This window comes from Meles meles, chromosome 11 (genome assembly GCF_922984935.1).
Source record: "Meles meles chromosome 11, mMelMel3.1 paternal haplotype, whole genome shotgun sequence".
Classification (NCBI taxonomy): domain Eukaryota; kingdom Metazoa; phylum Chordata; class Mammalia; order Carnivora; family Mustelidae; genus Meles; species Meles meles.
Window position 1 is genome coordinate 11,004,070 of NC_060076.1, and position 25,366 is coordinate 11,029,435.

General features: G+C 41.9%; 1 protein-coding gene across 5 annotated transcripts in view; it reads left to right on the plus strand.

Annotated features, from left to right (window-relative positions):
- The window catches only part of DENND1A (DENN domain containing 1A), a 493,090-nt gene that overhangs the window by 239,444 nt on the left and 228,280 nt on the right, over positions 1–25,366 (plus strand). For all 5 annotated transcript variants that reach the window (XM_046022048.1, XM_046022043.1, XM_046022046.1 and 2 more), the window contains one exon: positions 11,420–11,530. In XM_046022048.1, coding sequence (XP_045878004.1) covers positions 11,420–11,530 — 111 coding nt within the window. The remainder of the gene's footprint in view (positions 1–11,419; positions 11,531–25,366) is intronic.

A 25,366-nucleotide genomic window follows, 5' to 3' on the forward strand; every position in this document is an offset into this window, starting at 1 on the left:
ACCTGTCCATACTGATTTACTTCATCCCCTTTTAATGATTTTTAATTTAATGGTATTACTATTCTTATGAAAGTAGTACATATTAATGGCTTTAAAAAAAATCATATAGTACCACATATTTGTTGATGAAAATTTCAGCTTCTCCTTACTTTCCACCTCCCAGAGGCAGCTACCTTCAAGATTTTAGCAGTTGAGTATTTCTTTCCATGTTTTAAACTAATATGCACGTATCACTATATCTTAACGTTTCTTTTTCTTTTTCTTTTTTTTAAGATTTTATTTATTTATTTATTTGACAGAGGGAGGCAGTGAGAGAGGGAACACAAGCAGGGGGAGAAGCAGGCTTCCCGCTGAGCAGGGAGCCCAATGCGGGATTTGATCCCAGGACCCTGGGATCATGACCTGAGCCGAAGGCAGATGCTTAATGATTGAGCCGCCCAGGTGCTCTTAGTATTTCTTTTTCAAATATCACCTATTGATTTTCCTGTGGAAGTTGAGAGTTTAGATCTTTTACTGTCTCTGAGCCTCTCTTCCTGTAAAAGATAACTTCTCAGTCACATGTTTTCCTTCCCCCATTTTCCCCCTATCTTCAGAAAAAAATTTTAAATCCATAATGTTTATAATTCTGTGAGCATGCAGAATGAGACAATCAATTATGATTACATTTTCTTTCTTGTACAACTTTTTGTCCAGTAGGAGTTCCTTGATTTCACATCTTCTTGTTTATTCCCTTATTCTGGTGAAACATTCCAGCAGTTTCCTGAAAAAGTATTGTGTTGGAGGCAATATGGTCAGACCTTGCATCACTGAAAATGACTCTTCTCCTCTGGGTAGGACTGGAAATTGCCTTCGTAATTTTGAAGACCTAGCTCTGTTGACTCATAAGCCATCCTGATTGCTGATTTATTTTTTAGAATCCTTAATATGTCTTTGGTATCTGAAATTGTCCTTTTCATCTGCTATGCTGGGCACTTGGTGGCTCATTGAATCTAGAAACTCATGTCCTTTATAGCTGGGAAATGGTGTCACATTATTTCTTTGAAAAGATTCTTTATTTATTCCCTTTTTTCTAGGGCCTTGATGGTAGGATCCTATGTTGATCCCATACTTTTCTCTCTCTCTCTTTCAGTCTTTTCTCTGCTTTCTTCAACAAATCGTTTCACCCTTTTGAAATTCTTCTGCTATCATTGTTTATATACCTAAGCTTTTTGGTGTTGTTCAATAAATTATTGTTTAATGGCATCTTGTTTCATGAATGCAGTATTTTTTCTTGTCTCTTCGAGTCTCGTTCATAGGCCTAAAAATTGTTCTTTCTGCATGTTTTCTTCTTCATTGTTTCCTGTCTCCTGTTTTGTTTCACTCTGTATCTACAATAATAGAGGCTTTTCTCAAGCACCTGTCCTGCCCTATTTAAGACGGAGGGCACTGAAAAGCTAAGTGGAAGCTCTGTGTTCATGAATGGGGCTTGTTACCTTGTGGCCTTTATTGGAGATGATGGCTCAGAGGCCTGGTTACTTAGAGGGGTGTATTTAGGGGGCTCTCAAATGTCAGTATCAGAATTTTGTCTTTGGAACTGGTCAGTTATTTTTTCGTCTTGTTTTTTGTTTTGTTTTTGCCAGTGATCATAAGCTTCATGTACCATCGTCCTGGAAGCTTAATGGGGGTGGCGAGTTATGGGATATCAACATTTAGCATGTAGTCTTTCAACCTCCCTTCCCGTTTTTTACTTCATGCCTTGTCTCCTGTCCTTAACTATACCTGGTGTCCCCACACCTTTCTGGTTCAGTTCCTCTAGAAAGTAAACACTTCTTCTGCTGGAGGAGTATCAGAAGGCCAGTTAACTAGCAGAGTGAGCTAGGAGAGAAGAGTTTTGTTTCTATTGGCCCTCTTCCTCCAGCCTTCAAAGCTTCTGTGTGTCTCCACTTCCTGAACCTTTTGGAGTTGCGTGGTATGAGTTGGGTTCGAGTGTATCCTATCCCTCTGTCCCAGCTTTCGTGCTCTGCCCTTTGTGGGCTGCCAAGTCATCCTCCTTTAGTTTCTCAACCTCAGTTGGCACAGTTGACATGTTGGGGCAGATCATTCTTTGTCGTGTGGCACTGTCTTTTACGTTGTGGGATGTTAGCATTCCTGGGATCCACTCACTCTAGGATGGCAGCACACGCCCTCCCAGCTATGACAACCCAGAGTGTCTCCAGACATTGCCACATGTCTTCCTGAGGGTGAATGACCCGGGTTGAGAACCTTTTCTTTAGTAACTTCTGCTTTCTGGCTTCTAAAAATTTGACATCTCTCTTTCAATAATGTCTTTTCTCCTGTTTCTTTGGGAATTATGTCTTTTAAAATTCTTTCACTGTGACTTTCCTTAGGGGCTTGTTGGGGAGAGATGGACGGTATCAGAGAGAGACGACAAATATGTGTGTTTAATCTACCCTATTTTACTAGAAATCCCTACAGGTTTTAACTATGCCTCACCTACTCATAGACATTTAGATTGTTTCTAATGTTTTGCTATTATAAATAATGTTATAACAATTATTGCCTAGGTTAGTTTCATCATTTTGATTTTTTTTTTAATTTGAAGGACTGAGAATTCCTTAGGAACTTAAAATGAGGTACCTGAAAGTTCTGATAATTTCTTGCTAATTTTTAGAACTGCCATAACGGAGATTAGAAATAGTTTGGTGGGGCGGGGGGACTGTCTCTTTCATAGCCCCAGCTCCAGTTCCTGTCGGCACTGCCCCCACCATTAAAATTTGCATTCCCTTTGCTGGTTTTACCACTAATGAACCAATTCCCTGTGTATGACCCATTGTCCCCTAAATCCTCCTTTGCAAATCGGTAAAAGACTGGCCTTGTTTGTTTCTAAGCGGGAATAATAAAAACAATCTGTCAGACTCCTAACATACATGGCTCCATTTAAATTCTTACAGCTCCTCTGTGAGAGGTTGACGTGAGCCCCATTTTCTATATAGGGACCCAGGGCTCACAGACCTGAGGTTACCAGCCCAAGGTCTGCACCTAAGTGAGGTGCAGTGACTCAGGTTGGTGAGGAACCAAAGCATTTTGTTTTCATTACACCCGCCTGCCTCCCTGCAGTTGACTTTTGATATTCATGAGGAAAGAGGCAAAAAATTATTTTTCATATCTCAGATATGAAGTGAAGCAGGAAAGCTTTTCCTCTAAGGAGAATCTGAACTTTTGTAGGACCAATTTGTGTGATTTTTGACATAGAATCAGTCTTGAGCTCCAGCCCTGTTGAAATTTGCATTTTAATCTCTTGGTGATTTTTCAAGGATTAATTTAAAATGACTAAATTGCTGCATTGCAAATTGAAACAAGCAATAACCATGGGGTTGTTAATATGATAGAGTTTGCTGTAGTGGAAAGAACATGAGTTTTGGAGACAGCCAGGCACTGGGCTCTACCACTCGGGGACCTTGGACTACTTATATTCTCTGAGTCTCAGCGTCCTTATGTAATAAAGAAAAATGGGAGGAACAAATGAAGAATTAAATGTAAAGTTCCAGGTTCAGTGCTTGGTGCAAGAGAGATGCTACTTTTGATGGTCCTTTTCTTTCCCTTCTCTTGGCTTTCCTACAGTTCTAATCTTAACCTCTTTTGAGGTCTGAGTTGTGGCTCAGGCCCAGGGCACATTACTGCACAGAGCTTGTCTTTTCTGGGTTTTTGCTAACATTCTTGGTTGTGAACGTCAGTATTTGTCCTTTCGTGGAGTGTATATTTGACCACACAAGTCTCTTAGCAGGTACCATTGACATCAGAATTTCTGAAGCTTGGAAATGGTGCAGAGAATGGAGCCCAGGACTCCGGTGCCTATCATGTGGGAGGTTCTGTAAACATTTATTGATTATCTCCTCTAAGAGACATGTTAAACTAAGAGGATAAGCAAAGAAGACCACAAAAGGACTTCTTTTATTTTTTTAAAGGATTTTTTTAAAGATTTTATTTATTTATTTGACACACACAGAGAGAGAGAGCACAAGCAGGGTGACCAGCAAAGGGAGAGGGAGAAGCAGGCTCCCCACTGAGCAGAGAGCCCGATGCGGGACTCGATCCCAGGACCCTGGGATCATGACTTGAGCCGAAGGCAGAGGCTTAACCATCTGAATCACCCAGGACAAAGTCCATGAAAGGACTTTGGCACATGGAACTTCATTCTGTCACCAGAGAATCAGGTTGTTCTGGACAGCTTCGGAGAATGGTTAACGTAAGAAAGTGAGAAAGGAGCTAGTATCGGGCACTATTTGCTATATCGTGGAATTTTTACAGCAGCCTTAGCATGTGGTTATTATCCCTGCTCTGAAGAGGAAATGAAGCCCAGAGACCTGAAGTAACTTGCCCCCAGTCAGCTAGCCAGGAAATGCAAAAACCGGGAATCACACTCAGGTCAGTCTGATCCCGGCACTGACTGAGATGCTGCTGGGTCTTGAGCCTCCGACTCCATGGTTCCCCACACCCTTCTAAGAAATTGCCCATCGTCAGTTTAAATTCTGTAATTAATTTTGTGAACTTCTTTAGTGTCATTTCTCCTTCCATAATGAGATTATTCCATGATGAGATGAATATTTCATCACTGCTTCTCTATCATTAGCACTATACCCTGAACATAGGAGATTGCCAATATGTATTTATGGAATGACTGAATGATTAGGTAAATGAATGAATGAATGAGCAAAGCAGCCACCCCCAGGAAAAGGGAAAATAGCAGTTCTTTTCAGCCAGTATGTCTGCAAGACGTTAATGAAAAGCAAATGTAGACAATCTTTCTACTTTCAGATGGCTATTGAAATTAATTCTCATTATTTTTACGATTTTTGCGTAAAAATATTTTCTTCATTTTCACTGAAAAACTGTCACTATGTAATTGTTCATCAGGGTTTTCTCGATGAAGATAACACATGTAGGAGTGAATGAGCATAAATCTTTATAAATTTTAAACAGTTGACCTGCCTTAAAAAAGAAATCACAGATCAGGAACAGATACGTACTAATAATTACGTTGTAAACCGGTTTGTAGAAGGGATTCTCTTTTAGCAGCCAGGTTTTGAAGTTTACTTTTGATTAATGGATAATCATATCGACCTTCATTTGGAATATTAAACAAACCTGTCTTAATTATCTGGTCAGTGTCATACCAAGTGGTTAATGACACGAGGAAAGCATTTAGAATGGCCAGTTACATATAACATTGCCCAGACTCCACTTTGTCACAAGATGTACCATGATATAGAAAAGATTTATGAACTCATAGTGACTTTCAAAAATAAACAAAGTTGAGGTGGTGGTAGAAAACCTACTATCGAGTACTGAGATTGTCGAGAATTCCATTGTTGCTCTAAGAGCTGTCAGGTAATTGTTTATTCTAATGGTTTTTCCATTCACGCGGAGGGATAAAAGTTGACCTCCGGGTAAACCCTGCCTTCTTTCCTATAATATACTTCTCTGATGTGATTGCTTAAGTGAGTTTGTGGAATTCTTTCTCAGACAGATTATTTTAGAATGCAAATTTATAATTCTCTTTTAAGAATCCCACACAACTAAAGTAACCTAAATTCTTAAAAAAAAAAAAAAATCAATTGAGGATTTTAAAGGTTTACATTATGATAAAATAATCTAAGCGGGAGTTATTTCAGGAAATAAGACCCACTGGCAAAACCAAGCCTCTCGCCTTAGAAGCCTCCTCCAGACACAGTACAGTAAGTCTTTATCATCTGTACTGTGTATGAAGCTGAAAGTCACAAAGACTAATAAAATGACAGACCGTGGGGCGGACTAGCATCTGTTTCGAAGGCTCCAAGGAGTACCCAGCTTAGAGTCGGTTCTTTGGTTTGGGGATTATCTCATTTCCCTAAGGTACTGAACCTAAGACGCTTTTTCTCTAAGCCCCACTATATCTCCTCCCATCCTTGGCCCATCCCCCCCACCCCCCACCTGCTTCCTCACCCCGGGCGTGGATCACAGTGAGCCTGAGGTCCCCAGCCACCTGGATTGGCACAAGAGCCAGCAGGGACAGCTAGAAGCGAGCAGCCATTATGGGGCTTCTCCTGGGGGAAATGAGGCTTGCCAGGTGCCTTCCCCTCCTCTTTGTCTGGATTTAGAGCCACAGAGGGTTAGATCTGGACGGGACCTTCACCGTCATTTCTTTGCAGAGATGAGATGAATGGGAGCCTGGGGAGGCTAAGAAGCTCGTGTGGCACAACCTCTTCCCAAACTCAGCTTCCAGACTGTCCTGCCCCCGTTTTCTAGAGCCCTTCTTTGAACTTGAGCCCTTTCCAGCCTGGGTAGTGGTCAGCTTCACATCCCTGCCACCCAGTCCTGCAGAGAGCCCGCAATGAAAAGTTATACAGATAGGAGAATGCTCACGGGCACGGAATCAGTATGTGACCGAAAGAATGCTTGAGCTCTGGGACTAGAAACGAAATGTCCTCAAACCTAAAAATGTGCTGGCACTGAGGAAACTGAGCCCTTCAGAGCATGGACATTGGAAATAGTCGCTCTGAGCAAGATTTTCTTTCCCAGTAGGTGAGTCACACACAGAAGTAATTGTCAGGGAATGAAGGGGGTAGAGATTTAGACTTAGCCGTGTTGGCGTTACCCCAAGACATCAGGCCCAAGACCAGGGGAGCAGCAACACCGTGCTTACGGGATTCATGGCTCCTGAGAAGGAGGACTGATTCCCTCATTAAATGAGTAGGTTCCATTAAAAAAAAACAAAAAACAAAAAACAAAAACTGAGCAGGTGGATAAGTGTGGTACTCAGTAACCTGGAAGCCTGGGTGTTGCCTGCGATCCTTCCTCCCCCTCCGCAATCAGCTCTGATTCATTATCAGGTCCTGTGATTCCAGAAATCGGTCATATCCAGAGTCAAAGCTTTCATCCAAAGTCAAGTTTATTTCTTGTAATCATTCTTTCCCAGAATATGGCAGTAGCCTGTTAACGGATTGCCCTGCCCCCTGCTTGCCCTCTCCTGGGCATCCTCCATAGGACCTCTGAGGAGCTTTCTGAAACACATGGTGACTGTATCATGATTCTATAGCAGCTCCTCCTTACCCGTGGGGAAATTCTAAGTCCCTACTGAATCTGAACCCAGCTCCGCCGCCCTGTATCCTCCTCTTCACTCTACTGACCTGCTGGAGCTCCTCTCTCCTCCTGCTTCTGTCTCTGTGTGAAATACGCTTCTCCCCCATCCATTGAAGCCCTGCTGGGAGGCCCACATCCGCTGTCTTCTCTGTCAGGCCTTCCCCAGCTTTGCCCCCGTATCTTATCCAGCGAGGTTGAACATGCCCTGCTTAGGCAGTAGCCTGGACCGTGGGACTTTGCACACCATACTGATGCCATTCCCACCCCCAGGCTACAGTCCTGGAAGATGGGGATCATCTTTACCTAATCTCTGCAGGCCCAGCCCCCAGGATGGAACTAAACACACAGTAGGAGTTTAAAAAGTGGTTATTGATTGGGCTGATTACAGGTGACAGAAATGGGAGGTTGAAGACTTAGTCCCACTGAAGCAAAGTGCTAGGAGAACAGTATACCTTGTGTCCCTTAGAAATACAAGTTCACAGTATGTTCTGGCTTCAGTCTTGGCCTAGGACAGCGTGCCGTGGAGCCCCTCTCTCTGCCCCTTATTCCTCATTCCCTACACTCGTGTCTTACCTGTAAGACCTATGATGACCTGACTTGTGAAATGAATATCTGCTTCTGTATGCAGCCCGCTCCCTATCACCTGATGGACACACTACCTATTTCTTCATACTTTTATTCTTTTAGAGAGAGAGAGAGAGCATGCATGGGGGTGGGGAGGGGAGGGCCAGAGGTGGGGGAGGGAAAGATGGAGGGAAGGGCAGAGGTGAGGAGGGGGAGGGAAATTCCCAAGCAGGTCTGAGATCATAACCTGAGCCAGAATCAAAAGTTGGATGCCCAACCGACTGAGCTACCCCGGTGCCCTTCTTATATTTTTAGTAAGTGTAGCCACAAATACTTTAAACAGCAACCTACCCGCCCCAAACTCCCAGCTGTTTCACCTGACACTGTGAATTGCCAGTGTCAGTTCTTTTTCCACGAGCCCTTCACCATTACTAAGTCTGCTACACCGCATTGTCTTTTAGGCTGGTGCATCTCTCTTAGGCTACGCTGCTAAACTCCAGCTAAGGAGCTGAGGTCTTCCGTCATCGCTTTACTTATTGGCTCCTTCTTTTATCAGACTGCTAGATGATGGGCTGTGTCATTGTATCCAGAGGGACCTCAATCTAGTGACAAAAACATACTTGTAAATGAGCGGTTATAGGCTAGAGACAAATCACCATGCCAGCACAAAGTGTAGAAGCTTGGCAAACGTGGAATCGAGGAAGCCTTCCAGGAGGAGGTGGCATTTCACCTGGGTCTTGAAACAGGAGTGAGTGTCCTCAAGGAAGAGAAGAGCATTCCAGGAGGAGGCAACAACAGAAGTAAAGGCCTGAGGGTATGAAAAGTTCCGGCAGCTTTGAAAAATTGAGGGTTGCTGTAGCTTAAGCCACCCGATGCTTAAGGTACAAGGGAGGAGACCCCTCTTTTCAAGGGGTTTTCTTCAGAGATGAAGCTTGGTGGAAACTGTAAATGCTCCCTACAGCTGCTCCCAAGCCCTGCTCTGCCCCACAGGTGCTCCCACGGCTGAGCGAAGTTCCCAGGGCTGTCGCCACTCCCACCCACTCCCACCCGCCTAGGCGGGTGGCATCCCAGAAGGAAAGAGGCAGGGGAGGAAGCAGATAAGAAAGACAGCTTCTGTTTAGACACAAATATCTTGGTAATCAGCACAGATGGGATGAGAAATACCAAAAAAAGTACATGACAGTTTAGAGAGAATTTGGCTAAATGTTACATATTTTTAACATACCTGTATAGAGTTTTTGGAACAAGCACCTGATCTTTCAGAACCTGATTGGGCCTGGGGGTTATGCCTCAACCAAGTGGTGTTTTGATTTCAGAAATGTTTCCTTCCCCATCCACAAAAGTATCCTTGGGATTTTTTTTTTTTTCTCCCACCAAAATAAGGTGCAGGATTTGTCTCTGACGCTGTGTCTCCTTATTTGGACGGCAAGCTGTGTAACATATTTCTACCCAGCGTGAAGCTTCTTGGCAGACTCTTGAGGCCACGTTTTGGTGGCTTCAGAGTTATCTTTGGATCTGTCAAAAGTGCTAATGGGCTTTCTGGCCTTCTTTAAGCTCCTCATTTCTATTTTCTTTTTACTTCCATCCTCTCCTAAAAGAAAAATTTATGTAATTCATCAGCAGTTAAGCATTTTACTGAAATGCTCAGCTGAGGGCCTTGTATTTTTGTTTGCGAGAATAGTTCTGCCGTGTCACGGTCTTCAGAACGAACCCCACCCTGACATCATTAGCTCAGCACTCCACAGTCCACTGGGCAAGGGACCCACTCGTTGACTGATTCACACTGCCTTGCCTTGTTAGTCTCGTTCTGTTTCTCAAGTTTGTTAGGAGGCAGGTTGGTGTGGTGGTTAGAGCAAAGGCGGTGGGTTCGGGAGACCTGGTTTTGGAACTGGGCTCTGCCCTCTCTAGCTGGGTGACCTTTGGAGCCTACCTACCCTTCCTGGGCCTGAGTTTCCTCATGTATAAAATGGAGATGATAGTGCCTTTTTCAGAGTTGTTGAGAAGATTGGAGAGGACCCCTGTAGAGTACCTATTGTCTAGCATGGAAGGATTACTCAGTAAATGGGGTAACAATTCTTAAGAGCGACACTTTTTCTCTTTCAGTACTTTGAGTCTGCTTTGTTCCAATGCTATGCTTTCTTTCTCGAATCCAACGTTCACCTCCTGTTTGCATTGATATAAACAAAGAGCACAGGTTTAGAGACAAACTCACCCAAGACTGAAGATCCACATCACATATAACTTTGGTCCTATTCGTTTTCTCTCTTGCCTCTGTCTTCTTGTCCGTACAGATGATAATACCTGTTCAAGGAGTGGTTTCAAGATTAAGTGAAATAATGTATGTAAAGCTTTTTATATTGTAGGTGTTTAAAAATACTTAAGTGGGACAATGTAATGTAAGGGAAAGTGTATGGGCTCTGAAGTTGGATCTGAGTCCAGATTCTGACTCCGCTGGTTACCGACTCTCTGCCAGACTTTATCTGGATATTGAGGGGAGAATGCCTCCTTGGAGTTTTGTGAGAGCTGCATAAGACCACACATACGAAGAACCTGAGAGGGTACCTGATACTTGGTAGGTAGTATGTGGAGCTATTTAATTCACTCACTGTTCATAAAGGTTGATGGTTAACCTGGTATTCCAGCCAAACAACAATAAATCATAAGATAAGTGCCCATTCTTATTCCCAACCCATAATATTGTTGAAAAGCCCTTTATGCTATTTTGCATGTAAAATCCACCTGGTTTACTTGAATTTATGGGTTTATAGCTCTTTCATCATTATAAACCACAACCCCCGGCAAATAGCGTTTCTTCCCTCCCTGACCCCCTTTATTTTCAGAGGATTATATTGTGAGGCATTGAAAACCTGTAACGTTGAAGAAATTAACATATTCATGTGTATTATTAAAGTCAGGTGGGTATAGAAAGGGTTGCAGAAATGAAACACATTATGTTTTTTTCTGAAATCTGAAGAGTACCAATCTATAGTACTAATTAAAGATATGATGCCCCGGCTACAGACAAAAGCTAGTTAAAACACTGCTTTGTCACTGCTTCCTGCTGCTTGTCTGCAGTTGTTTTTCATTTGTTGGTTGTTTTTTTTTTCCTTTTGAATGAAATACCTGGAAATTGTAAATCTTCAAAATTGCTCTAATTCCAGCCGAGCCCTTTTAGAGAATGTCAATGGTGGAGAAGGGGGACACCAGCAGCGATGACAAGAGAGGAGCGTGCCTAGCCTTTGCGGGTGGGATCTCTGGGACAGAAATGGGCTCTGTGCCAAAAGCATTTTGTCCCTGGGTCCTTTCTCTTGCCTAGATGTTATGGTACGGCACACTGGGGAAAGTTCTAGGATCCAGGGTCAGAACATCTGAGCTACAGCCCTGTCTTTATCGCTTATGAGACTTTTTGGTCTTGCCATCCCTCTCTGAGGCTTGGTTTCCTCATTTGTAAGATTGCAGACTCCTGTGCTGGTCACCTTTCAGAACTGAAAGGCATGGCAATGCGGTGCCACCTGTGACCTCACACAAACTGAAATCACCACACACAAGTGCTTCATCTCTGAGGTCTCTTCCAACTTTGCATTTCATGATTTTACACGCGCGTGGGATTCGGTCTCCCAGGTGGGAAGACTAGAGCGGGGGCAGAGGAGAGCATGATTTCCAATTATCTTCTGTTTCTCCGACCTTTTTTTTAGATACCGCTTGTAATAAGAACAAATGAAATAAGCCACAAATCTCCCCTTCTTGTTTCTCCTAGAGAAATCTGACAGAATATTTTGTAGCCGTGGATGTAAACAACATGTTACATCTGTATGCCAGTATGCTGTATGAACGTCGGATTCTCATCGTCTGCAGCAAACTCAGCACTGTGAGTAGACAGTCTTGAGATGGGCTTTTGTAATTATTTTATCTTAGACGTATCGGGAAGATGAAAGACAATTTTAGAAAAAGAAATCAGCCACAATTCCCCTCAATGTGTCATTTTCCTTAATTATTCATATTTCCTTACCGTGCCAGTGCACGTTTTCATTGATTCCTGTAGCTTCAGTATCAATTATAAATCATTTTCCATTTGGTCTCATTATGAACACTTTGCGTGTTTTCACATATGTTTCCATCATTGTCATTTTTTACATGTCTGTATCATATTCCATTGTACTGATATGTTGTCATTTACTAAGCTTTCTTCTCTTGGTGGCCATTTAGGTGGTTCGTAGCTTCATCCTTTAGTAGATAATACTGCACTGAACATCTTTTGGCTGCTTTTGGTGGAGGAGGTACATAGTCTAATGACTTAGGACCATCAGGTCAAAGGACCTCCTGAGCACTGTGACTTGGGGACTGCCAGACGGCTTCCCAAACACACTGTGCTTGTTTATACTGAATGCTGCCAGCCATATACGAGTTTCCATTTTTCCTGCAGCCTTGCCAGAATTGTGTGTATTTATGCATATGTGTTTTAATTTTGCTAATAAAATAGGCGTAAAATGGCATGGCAGGTTTGCTTTATTTTTTTCTTTGGTTAGAGGTTACTGAATATTTTCCATGGGTTTATTTCTCATTTATATTTTGTCAGTGTCTTTTCCTGTTTATCTTATAGGACTCCTGTTTTTTGTTTGCTTTTTTCATTAATTGGAATGAGGTGTTTTTTTTTGGTTTTTTTTTTTTTATTTATTTGACAGAGAGAAATCACAACTAGGCAGAGAGGCAGGCAGAGAGAGAGGAAGAAGCAGGCTCCCTGAGGAGCAGAGAGCCCGATGCGGGGCTCGATCCCAGCACCCTGGGATCATGACCTGAGCCGAAGGCAGAGGCCCTAACCCACTGAGCCACCCAGGCGCCCCTGGAATGAGGTCTTTTATATTGTAACAACTATTACTATATGGATAATAGAAATATTTTTCGTATTCTGTTTATTTTCATTTTTTTTAACTTGCCAGGTATACAAGTTTATATCTTTCCCTGTATTCTATTATGAAAATTCTCAAACACAGAAAGCTGAAATCATTTTACAGTAAATACCTATATAAGCTGATCTAGATTCTGATCACTTGACTGTGCTTGCCTTGGCACATATTTATTCATCCGCCCATCTCACATGCTATCCGTCAAGCCATTGTATTTTTTGATGCGTTTTAAAGTAAGTCACAGACATCAGTATACTTCCCCCTAAATAATTGAGTATGTGTGTTATTAACTGAAGTTCAATATCTGTTTATAGTAGTATTTTTCCTTTGAGGTTAAGCTTGCAAACAGAAACTGACTGGGAGTGGAATGCCTAACAGGTACCTCTCTGTTAGAGAGGGTAGAAAGACCTTCTTATAGTGAGAATTTCCCTAATGAAGTCTGTGGATAAAATCAGTTGTGGGTTCACCCACGAATCCAAGGTGCCTAATGGTGAAGACTTTGTGAGGCTGTTAGTTTTCTTTATGGTTTTCATTGTAACTTCATTATTTTATTATTTCTTTGGTATTGTTTGCTTGTCAAGAACTCAACAATTTTTTGATTGTGCCAGGCTCATACCATGTAGTAGGTGATAAAAGCGTGGCCCTTGCCGTCAAGGGGAAAACATCCCAGCGTAGACCTCTTGCTTTGTGTTGGCATTCTATTTTAAACTAGAAATGCAGTTCATAATCTCAGGGCTTGAACACCCAGGTAGTTTGAGAATGAGAAGATTGCCATCCAGATTTATCACTGCATCTTTATGAGGCCAGTCAGAAAACAAAGTACAGTTGAGGAGCACCTGGCTGTCTCAGTCAGAGGAACGTGTGACTCTTGCTGTCAGGGTTGTGAGTTCAAGTCCCACGTTCGGTGTAGAGATTACTTAAATAAAACTTAAAAAAAAAAAAAAGAATAAAACTACAGTTGAAAGAATCTAGTCTACAGCCAGTTACTGTTGCACTGGAGTATTAAACTTCAGTAGAACAAAAAAGAGACGTCATGTTAGTGTAATTTGAATTCCCTATAATATGATCATGATGTTTTTGAGCTCCTAATACATACCAGGCACTGTGCTAAGCACTTTGCATCTCTTACCTCATTTAATCTTCACTCTATCAGTATGTAGGAAGTTCTGTTATCACTGCCTCCTTATAGATAAGGAAGAATGTAGCTTCTGTGTAATTTCTTTTGTTTAGATGTAGTGGATTAAACACATAAAGTTATTTCTGCTCTTTTCCAAAACTAAAATGAACTAAAGAATAAATCAACAAGCACAAAGAGCAGATGCAGCAGAGATTTTTTTCTGTAGCAAAGATTTTTAAAAATACTAAGAAAATACTATTACTGTTATGCCAGTATTTAAAAAATAAGATGAAATGGACAGTAAATTATAACTTACTAAAATTGAATCAAAAAGAGAAAAATCGAGTCGGTCATTTAATTTATAGAAATTGAATTAATACATAATTTTTTCCCCAAACACTCAGCTCAGATGGTTTTACAGATATGTTTTATCAAACATCTCAAGGAACAGATCATTTCAGTCTTAGACAAATGTCTTCTTGGGAGTCTAGAAAGAAAAAAAGAATACTCTCCAGCTTTTCTTGTGATGATCATATAACCTTGACATTCAACCACACAAGGAGAAGACATTACAAGAAAGTTTGTCAGCCAATCTTGCTTATAAATCTAGCTGTAAAAGTTTTAAACAAAATAGTAGCAAATGTGTTAAAAAATATGATTCATAACTAAGTTGGATTTATTCCGGAAATGTAAGGTTGATAATACTAGAAAAATCTATTACTATAACTACCACATTAATGTATTAAAAGGGAAAATTCATGAGGCACCTGGATGACTTGGTCACTTAAATATCCAACTCTTGATTTCAGCTCAGGTTGTGATCTCAGGATCCTTAGGTTGAGCCCCGCTTTGGGCTCCATGCTCAGTGGGGAATCTGCTTGAAATTCTCTCTCCCTCTGCCCCTCCTCCTGCTCACTCTTGCGTGTGGTTTCTGTGTCTCTCTCTCTCTCTCTCTCTCTCCCCGTCTGAAATAAATAAATAAATAAATGTTTATAAATAAATAAATAAATAAAAGGGAAAATTCATATGGTCACCAGTAGTTGGAGAAAAAGCATGACTATGTTCATGAACAGGAAGACTCAATGTATTGAAGATGTCTTTTTGCTCTAGAACAATCTATAGACTGCATGCAGTTCCATTCAAAATTCCTTTAGGATTTTACACGGTACTTGGCAAACTGATTCTGAAGTTAATGCAGGAAGGTCCCAAGGAAGGCCAGGACATACCTGAAGAAAAAAAATGGGTTGTGGAAGCTTGCTTTACCAGAATCGAAACTTTTTATAGAGCTGTAGTAATTAAGATGCTAGTAATGGCACAAGAATACACAAATAGTCTTGATGGAATAGGATATATATTGCAGAAACAGGCCGTGTGGGGGCTCTTTTATATGCAAGAGAGGTGGCATTGTAAAATCTGGGAGAATGGATGGATTTTTCAATAACTGATTATCTACATGGGGAAGAAAAGGGAGACAGTTTCTATCTTACACCCAATGAAAACTGAATTCCAAATGGATCAAGGACTTAAATGTGAAAGACAGAATTTTAAAACTTTGGGAAGACAAAACGGATAATGTCTGCGATCTCAGAGTAGGGGAGGATTTAATCAAATAATCCAAAATATACATTGTATATAGGAAAAGATTAGAATTGTAAATATTTGTTCATTAAAAAATACCATTCAGAGAATGAAAAGACACGTCGCAAGCTGGAGTTGAGATATTTGCCATATGTAACACCGACAGGATTAATATCTGAAATATATAACGAACTACTGCAGTTAAAAAAGCAGAAGACAAATCTATCAATAGAAACATTGGCCAAAAGCACAAATAGGCTTTGACAGAAGAAACATGAAATGGCTAATAAATATGTGGAAAGATGCTCAACTACATTAGTAATCCTAGACAAGCAAATTAAAACGCACAGTGATTAAAACACTAGGTTTGCAAAGACTTAATATCTACAAAGTCAAGTGTTATATTGAAATTGTACTGGAGAATCCACATACTATGCTGAAAAGTATTCGGCACAAAACTATTTCCGTACGTTCACAATTCAGCAATCCCATCCTTGGATAGCATTGAATGTGCGTGCCTGCTTGTGTGTGTACATACACACTCACTGGTCATTTGTAGTGGGATATATGTACATCATGATCATAGCAGCATTGGGTTTTTTGCTTTTTTTTTTTTTTTAAGATTTTATTTATTTATTTGACAGACAGAGATCACAAGTAGGCAGAGAGGCAGGCAGAGAGATAGAGGAAGGGAAGCAGGCTCTCCACTGAGCAGAGAGCACGATGCGGGGCTCGATCCCAGGACTCTGGGATCATGACCTGAGCCGAAGGCAGAGGCTTTAACCCACTGAGCCACCCAGGTGCCCCATTTGCTTTTGTTTTTTAAACCTGGACAGAGCCTGCATGACTACCAGCAGAGAACCCCTAAATTATGGTATAGTCATCCAATGGAGTACTATATCCGTAAAAAAAAAACTAAACCACCAACATGATTAGGTCTCTAATGAAAGAAGCGACAGAAGAAACGGTATGATTTCATTCACATAAAATTCAAGTAAGAAAAATTAAATGGTGTATTATTTAGGGGGATATACAAACTGCATGGGGGACGAAAGGAAACAATCAACACAAAATTCAGGTAGTAGTTTCCTCAAAGGGAGTGAAAATGGTATAATTGGGAAGAGGCGTATAAAGGACATCAAAAATATTGTTTTCTCTCTTGAGGGTGGTTAGGGAACCAGCAGACTACTCTGTAAAGGGTCCAGTAGAAAATATGGCTTTGTAAGCCATACGGTCTTATAATTAGGGGACGGCAACCTTGTAGTTTACAGTCCGTAAACTGGTGGGTGTGGCTGTGTGCCAACAAAACTCTATTTACACAAATAGGCAGGCCAGACTTGGCCTTCAGGCTGTGGTTTGCCAACCATGAAGTTAGGGTGCTGGGTTTTGGATTCTTATGTTTTTTTCTTTTGAAAGTTGATTATATTATGTACATACTTTTATATGTATAGATATTTCAAAATTTTTGATAAGTTAAAAAAAAAAAGAAGATACCAAGCCCCTTCATCCTCAAATTTGACAATATAGGGGTAGAGGCAAAGGAATTCTTGTAGGAAGGTTAAGAATTACAATTACACGAGATTTGGCAATGGCCGTTCTTGAAACCAGAGACGGTGAAACAGCATCTTGGACTTATAGGGGAAAATGATCTTTCCTGAAATTCCATACATATCTACTGGACGCCCTCAGAAGAGAGTGGCATGAGCCCCTACCATACCTGTCACTTGCAGGAGGTCTCTGTTCCTCCACTCTGCTTCTCTGTTGTGGATGCACTGTCCGTCCTCTCCAGCGCCAACCACTCTGCTTATCCAGCTGACTTCATTCAACCAGTATTTTTCATGGCACTGCCTTAGGCACTGGGGTTACAACAGTCAACAAAATAGGCCAAACTCCCTGTCCTGAAGCCTACATTCTAATTCTAGTAGGTAGACCTTCAGTAAACTAGGTTAAGATAAATACCGTGGTACAGTAGCTAATGATGAGTACTAAGGAGTGTTAATAAAAGGAAGAAGGGAGACCGAATGGGGAGGGTGAGGTGGCAGGCATTGCGGTTTTAGATAGATGGTCAAGGAATGCCTTATTGAGACGGTGAGGCTTCAGTTTCCTTCTTGCTGCCATCAGGGAGTTCCTCCAGCAGTGAGCTCCTCTCTGCCGCATCAGTGTTTTCTTCCCTACTGGCCATTCTTTTCTTTCTTTTTTTTTTTTTTTAAAGATTTTATTTATTTATCTGGCAGACAGAGATCACAAGTAAGCAGAGAGGCAGGCAGAGAGAGAGAGAGGAGGAGGAAGTAGCCTCCTCGCTGAGCAGAGAGCCCGATGTGGGGCTCCATCCCAGGACCCCGGGATCACCACCTGAGCCAAAGGCAGAGGCTTTAACCCACTGAGCCACCCAGGCACACCCCTACTGGCCATTCTTACACGCTTGCTTACCTGGTATAATATCTCCCAGACTTAAAAACAAAACTTCCACATCCCCCTTTATCCCATTTTTATTCTCCCTTTTAGAACACAGTGTCTCAAGAGTTCTCTCTATTTACCATCTAATTGCTCCCCTCCCCTCTCCCCCGTGTTCTGTCAGGATTAAGCCCCGTCCTCTCCACTGAAACAGCTTTTGTTCAGGTCACCAATGACCTCATATCAAGTAAAATTAAAATGGGTTAGTTCTTATAAAACTCTTAGAGTCTGGCATAGTGTGTGTGGGTGTGTGTATTTATAATAAGTTACTAACGTCAGTAATGGGAAGTCAAATATTGTTTAAAATTTAAACTCAAGAAATTTTTTCTTGTTATTTGTTATTTAGAAATAAGGAGATAGATACTATTGTTGTTATTTTATTTATTGTTGCTATTTAGAAATAAGGAGATAGATGCTGTGTTGAATGTGATTAGTATGAATTCAGGTTAAGGACTGCTGCCCTGTATCCCTTTGACTTAAACTTTTTTTTAAAACAATTGATTTTTAACTGTGTTCTGCATTTTACTGATTGATGGTAGAAACGTTTTTAGGAAGGGGCAGAGGTCTCCTTCTATCTCTCATGTGATCAGCATCCTGATGTTTAATTTCTCTGGGGATTAAATAGCTGAGCAGACTTCAGTTTTATCCAAGCCTTTCTCCAGTTTCAGAATTGAACATTTTCTAATTATTGCATTTTATTTCCTCAGTAGTGGCTTTTTATAATCTTTTCAATGGGGGGGGGGTGTAAAGGTTATTTTAATAGCCTGAGGTTTCTGATGACCCTCTCTTGACGAACCCAGATGTGGCCTATCATACTTTGGCAAACCCCATTTTTCTCAATTTTCTTTGATAAGATGTGGGCTTGATGCTCCTCAGGACCATCAAGCATCTGAAAGATAAAAGCCGTCAAACACTCCAGAGCCGTTTTCTATAAAGATGACTATGTCGATAGAGACAAGCCCAGCAGTATTTAGTTCAGAGTCAGGTAATATTCATTTCAGGCTTTCTTGGTCAATAATATGATATTCTGTATAAGAAAAAATGTGAGTTTTTGTTCTCTTTGCTCAGTTAATGTATATTGATTGTTTTTCCTTTATAAATGATAAATAGGGAAGGCTTAACTAAATCTTGTTCTCTCATGTAAATACTTCACTGTGATCTCTTCTAGCGCAAAAGCCCCATTTTTCTTCCAGATTTTTTATAACTAAGTTTAACTCATGTTGCTTTTTGCTAATTCTTTTGGGTAGCAGGTAGGTCTAAAATGAGACCTTTATGGAGATGATCTCTTATAATTCCAACAGCAGTCCTAGAAGATCAATATTATCCCCATTTTGCAGAATAGCTCATCTACGCTGAGAGACGGAGTAAGCTGACAAAGGTCATGTCCTAGTTGGGAGAGGCAAACGTCAGGTGGGTCACTGTGATACAGTGTGGCTTCAGGAAGAAACCACCGGGAGAATTACATATACAGACGAAACATAGTCCCTTCAAAGTGCTTGCCTTGGGGATCAGGTTATGTGTATTGGGTCTCACCTCAAACTATTGTCAGAACCCGTGCGTGGGAACTGTCAAAGTAGCCAGAAGCACGTGGTTAAAAATATCCATCCTACTGAGGGAGTTTGTGAATTCTCTTAGCCAAAAAGATTGTCTGAGCCAAGTCTGGAGGATAAGGAGCCTGATGGAGCTGAGTAATACTGGTTTGAGTCCTGATGGTATAGTACTTAGAGGAGCTTCTTGGGTAGCTTGTAAATAGTTCCAAGACTTGCCAAAGAGGTGTGTTGACTGTACCCGTGGCCTAAGTATTGGGGTGCCCTCCTTTTGATTCATAGCCTGTATTTTATATGGTCCCCAGTTCTCCCTCACACCCTGTGAAAATTATTTTAAGTTAACCTTTTTGAACTACCTACTATGTGCCTGGCTTTGTGCTTATCATATATGTGGGTGTTCATGACTGTTTACAGCAACCCTCGGAGCTGGTTGGTTTTATCCTCCTTTGGTAGATGAGAATATTTGGCACTGGGAGAGCTGAAATGCCTTGTCGAAGATGGGATCAAAACCCATTGCCTTTGCACATTCAAAGCTTTTTATTTTGGATTTCGTGAGCACTTACTCTGTGCCTGGCACCACTCGGCACCAGGGGAACAGAAGGCCTCAATCTGAATTTCTCACTGACACACTCACCCTATTAGGCAAAGGCCTGTTTCCATGAGCACTGCTCGGATTCAGCCCACTCTGACTGCGGGTGGTTAGATCCGCCTTTCTACGAGCCTCACCCCTGCCATTCCCTTGCCATGAGCACAGCCTTAGTGGGTCAGTGGGGCATAGCTTCCCCAACTCATTGTGGCTTCCGGGCTCATGTACTGCAGTTCCTTCCAGCCCCCGGGCATCATGGCCTTAATCGCTCCTTTTCTAATTTAGAGGTAGTGCAAGAAGTTCTGTAAAATGAGAATATCCCGTAAATGGCATATTTACTTTCCAAGAGAGTGTATATTTGTTTTCGTTAGTGGATGCTTTTAAAAAACATGTTCTGAGGAAGGAGGCACAGTTTAGTGGCAAGACCACTACCCAATTAATTGAGCTCCCACACCTAATTATTGATGTAGTACCCATAACTGTGAAAAGAACTGTGACTTTTCCGATAGTACCTCATTTAGGGAAGGAAAAAAAATAAATAAAAACAACTAATACCTTCTCCCTGTCACTTTCTTCCTAAGGATTAGGCCCAGACAACGTGGGGGATACCGAGTATGGGTGTGAAGGGATGGGGATGAGTGCCCTGCCAACCTCGCCCCACTTCGGTCCCACCCACTCCCACTAAGAGCCTGCATTATCTCGGCACCACCTGGTCTTGTCACCTAAGAAGGGCCGGGTTGTGCCCTATGCGGGTTTTCAGATTTGGTTTCGTTTTCACTTCTTTCCTGATGAGCTCCACCTGTTCATGCCTATGCCAGCCTGTGTCACGGGAAGTGCACCCAAGTGACGTGTGTCAAGCTTTCCCAGCTCTTCTGGACTAGAAGTAACTAATCCCGTTTTGCCTATCTGCCGCCCTCAAAGCAGAGATGAGAGCGGCAGTTTAAGAAGGTTGGAAATACTGGACCGGAGCCAGGGCCTCTTTGCCTGCACACTCCACTCTGCATGTTCCAGCCGTAGGAACAAACTGCATTATTTTGTTTCAAACTGTGCTCAAGGGAAGCCAAGACCTTGTAACTGGAAACTTACCAAACAGAGAATTCTAAGACTAAATTTAGTGTTCTATTTAAAAAATAAAATAAATCGAACATTTTGTTTGTTCATCTTTTATATGTTAAAAAAGAGAGATTAACCTAGTTCACACTAACAACCCAAGAGGAGTATTCAAAGAAGTGAGAAGAAAACTAATCCTCTTGGTGAAGAGGGAAATCCTTAACAAAATGTAATGAAGGGGCATGAAAGACAGACTCTGCAGCCAAACTTTCAAACTTTCAAATAGGGTAGCCTCTCTGATCTTTATCACCTAAAATTTTATTGTGGCTCAGAGAATATTAAAAACTTAGAGATGAAAGGAACTTCCATCGGCAGGAAATACGAGAAAAGACTGGGAGGTTTGACTTATGTCGTTTTTTCTCTGGTCTTGGAGTGTAAATACAATTAACTGCTTTTTGAACAATGTTCTTCATTTGATTATGTGTGAGCTTGTTTTCTCCTGTTTGTGTTGAACTGCATCTAGAATGACAAGCCTTGAGATGTTATAGAGGCTCTGTAATATAAACAGCATCAACAGTTTAATTGGCGATATTTTGAAAATTGTGATTTCAACCAGCCAAGGTTTCCCTAACTAGTTCTTGCCCTTCCTCTCCTGCTTCTGCTCCCTTTGCTTCAGTGAGCATTAATAAGCACCTGTTTTGGACTAGACATGGGATTCAGACTGCTGGTGATCCCCAAATGCTGATCCGTGGGCTATCTGTGTTAGGATGACCCAGAGAACTTGTTAAAAATCCAGGTTTGGGGGCGTCACCTCCAAACTTTCTGGTTCAAAAGGTCTAGCATGAAAACCACAAAAAGTCTATTTTTTTAAGGTTCCTTAAATGATTAATCTATACCCAGATTCAGAAACAGTGAATAAACTGTTCTGTAAGACAAAAACAATTATTTCTTCTTTGATTACTGTTATTTTGCATCATTAGACTAATTTTCATTTTGAGACTACATAATGGAGCCTGATTGAATTTATTTAGAAGACAGGACCGCAGGCTAGCACTAAAAAATGCGTTGACTCCATGTTTCTCTTTAGGAGAGTTTTGATTTTGGCACTGGCTAGTCAGGGATCAGGCAGAGCTAAGTATAATCTGGGTAAGCTCTCAATAATGTTGGTTGCTGATGCGGTCCACCGTTGTAATTCGGGATGCATGGGTATAAAGAGAACAAGGTGACAGTTCTTTTTAGCCATTGCACTGAGAATGTGGTAAAGAATCTTACGTATTATTTTAGTGGTGTGGTCAGTTTGTGAAATAGTATATTCTTTAGGATATAGGACTGATTATAGCTTATTTTTATGTGACTCTCAGGAATCAAATCTCTACCAAAAAGCACTAATGGTAATATTCAAGTCACCAATGTCTTCATATGCTTGAAAAGCCCTAAATGGCATCCACGTTGGCAGATGTCATGTGGATTTTATTAAAGAAATTTGAGCACCTACTAGGTGCTAAGTCAGCAAGAATAAGGACCTATGTTCCTGCGGTTTCTGTAGGCTGAAAGTGTGGTCACTTTGGTGAACCATAGCATGATGTAAGATTAGGCTCTGCTGTTAGGTTGGTACAGATCTTAGGAAAACTCACATTTTTTTCTCTTTTGCTATCTTGATAGCTCTGTGGTCTGCCAACTAGATGATTCAGCCGATCATGCTGGTGATCTTTTCCCAAGAGGAAGGACAGCAGGGCTGCGCGAAGAGAGTACCAGACTTCAAGTCAGGATGCTTTTGTTCACGGCCTACCTTTATGCTCAATCCTCCCTAGCCATCTGGTTTTGGGCAACTTACTTGGATTTTTTTTAATCTTTCTGTCCTCTTGTGTAAAAATGGGGATAAGTATTAAGTGGTTGTCGACGTGAAAGCACATCGCCCAGTGCTAAGCACACACTGCTTGGTCAGCAGAGGTTAGTTGACTTGGAAGGTCAGTGAACCCTGATTTGACTTTCAGAAGCAAAGAGGGCTTTCGAGATCCCGGAAGTGTTGCGAAGTTCCGATTAGTATAACTGGGGATAGTAGGTGGTGAATGAATCCAGGCAACAAAGGATAGTCATGGCAACTCCTAGGAGGTTTTCCACACCCACCCACTTCTCATTAGTCACTCAGCCATTGACCAAATTGTCATGTCTTGTTCAAGTCTCCGTGGTCATGACTGCATAGAGGTTGAGTGGCCTAAGAATTTGCTGTGTGTACTTGACCTAGCGTTACCACCTCACCACACTCCTGGAGAGGAGGTCTAGCAGCTTCCTGTCTTCATCCTTCCAGACTCTGCTCTGATGTCTCTCTCGCTCGCTCTAGGAAGCAGGCCTGATTCTTGCCCCAGGCAGAATTAATGACTCCTTTATGTGCTAACACAGTTGAACCTCTGTTATACCCTCTCTTTCATAATGCCTTTGTGTTGAAGTTGATTGCATTTTGATCTTTCTATTTTAAATTGCTTGAGGACATGGCTTGTACACAGAGTGGATTCTCGGTAATAGTCCGATTAATACAGATCCCAGCACAGAGGCCGTTTCCTGTGAGCTAAGAACACAGACCCCAGGGCTAGACTCCCTGGATTCATCTCCTAGCTCTGCCACTAGCTCTGTGACCTTGCATGAGGTCTTTAAATATGTAGTCACCTTGGTTTCCTCATCTGTAAAGTGGAGACAGTAGTGTTACCTACCTTACAGGGCTGTCTTGAAGATTAAGTGAGTAAACACATAGAAGCATTTCGAACAGTGCTTGCAGTAGTAAATGCGAAGTGGTCAAGGTGGTGGCTTTGTTACAGCTTCAGTCTTTCTGCATTTACTGGTATTTTCTAAGGTTGGATTTGCCTGAAAAAATGCTACAGGGAAGATTTCTGCCCCCATGCCTTCAAATCCAGTGAGTCCTACTACCTGACGTTTCCTGTTTCTTCGTGTACGGTTGGATACCCGACAGATAGGTTCTCCTGATTCCACGTTCGGTGATGCTACTATTTTTAAGATTTTTTTTAAGAGAGAGTGTGTGCGCCGGGGCAGGGGTGGGGGGTGAGGCAGAAGAGAGGGAGAGAGTCTTTTTTTTAAGATTTTTTTTTTTTTATTTAGTTATTTGACAGAGAGAGATCACAAGTAGACAGAGAAGCAGGCAGAGAGAGAGAGAGGGAAACAGGCTCCCCGCTGAGCAGAGAGCCCGATGCGGGACTCGATCCCAGGACCCTGAGATCATGACCTGAGCCGAAGGCAGCGGCTTAACCCACTGAGCCACCCAGGCGCCCCGAGAGGGAGAGAGTCTTAAGCAGACTCCACGCTGAGTGCAGAGCCGGACTCAGGGCTCAATCGCGTGACATCCTGACCTGAGCCAACGCCAAGAGTTGGGTGCTTAACCCGACTGCGCCACACAGGCGCTCCTACGCTGTCTTTCCTTTTAAAAAATACAATTCTTTATTAAAGCAGCAGTGTAAGTTAGCTAAACATAAATTATGATCTTAGAAATATTTCCAAAGAACTATTAATATCCACTTACACAGAACTTGAGGTGGCTGATAGATTTCTTTTTGAGGGGACACCTGTGTGGCTCAGTGGGTTAAGCCTCTGTGTTCAGCTCTGGTCATGATCCCAGGGTCCTGGGGTCAAGCCCTGCGTCGGGAATCTCTGCTCAGCAGGGTGCCTGCTTCCCTCCCTCTCTCTGCCTGCCTCTCTGCCTACTTGTGATCTCTCTCTCTCTCTGTCAAATAAATAAATAAAATCTTTTAAAAAAATTTCTTTTTGAGTGCCATCTTGGATCCATTGACAATGGTCGCACGTTCGGAAGAATCTTCAGGCCATGTCCTGACTCCACAGTTAATAGTATCTGTCACAGGCACAGAATGGAGGAGTGACAGCACCTTGCTGTCCCTGTATTAAAATGAATTATCAATCTCAATGTAACTTTGCCTTTTTCTCTTTCATCTTAAAGAAAAGGCTTCGCTCTCCTCCCTCTCGGTCCTGTGGGCTTATTTACATTACAGTGTGCCATTCCATCCTTTCTGCCTCTGCTTTGGAAGTGAGAGCTTTTCTCTGGCAGTTTTAGGTGCTTTGATACTTTGCAATGTCAGATCTTGGCACAAAAGCTTGTTGCCCTGGCTAATAACTTACTCTAATTACTTTACCTAGTAGGTCACTTTTTAAAAAAGAAAAGAGAGAAGTGATTAAGCAGGTGATCTCCTGAGAAAGCTTCCTGTTGACTAGATGATCTTGCCCTTAGAGGAAGGTGCTCTGCTCTACTTCATGTTGGTGCACTAGATTTTTTTTTTCTTTCTCTTCCCTTTCCCCAGTGGATAGTCTCCCATCCAAGTACTAACCAGGCCCGACTCTGCTTAGCTTCCAAGATCAGACAAGATCGGTTGCGTTCAGGGTGGTATGGCCATAGACTCCCCAGTGGATAGTGGAGAAGCAAGAGGTAGGATGTGTTCCATCCAACTAA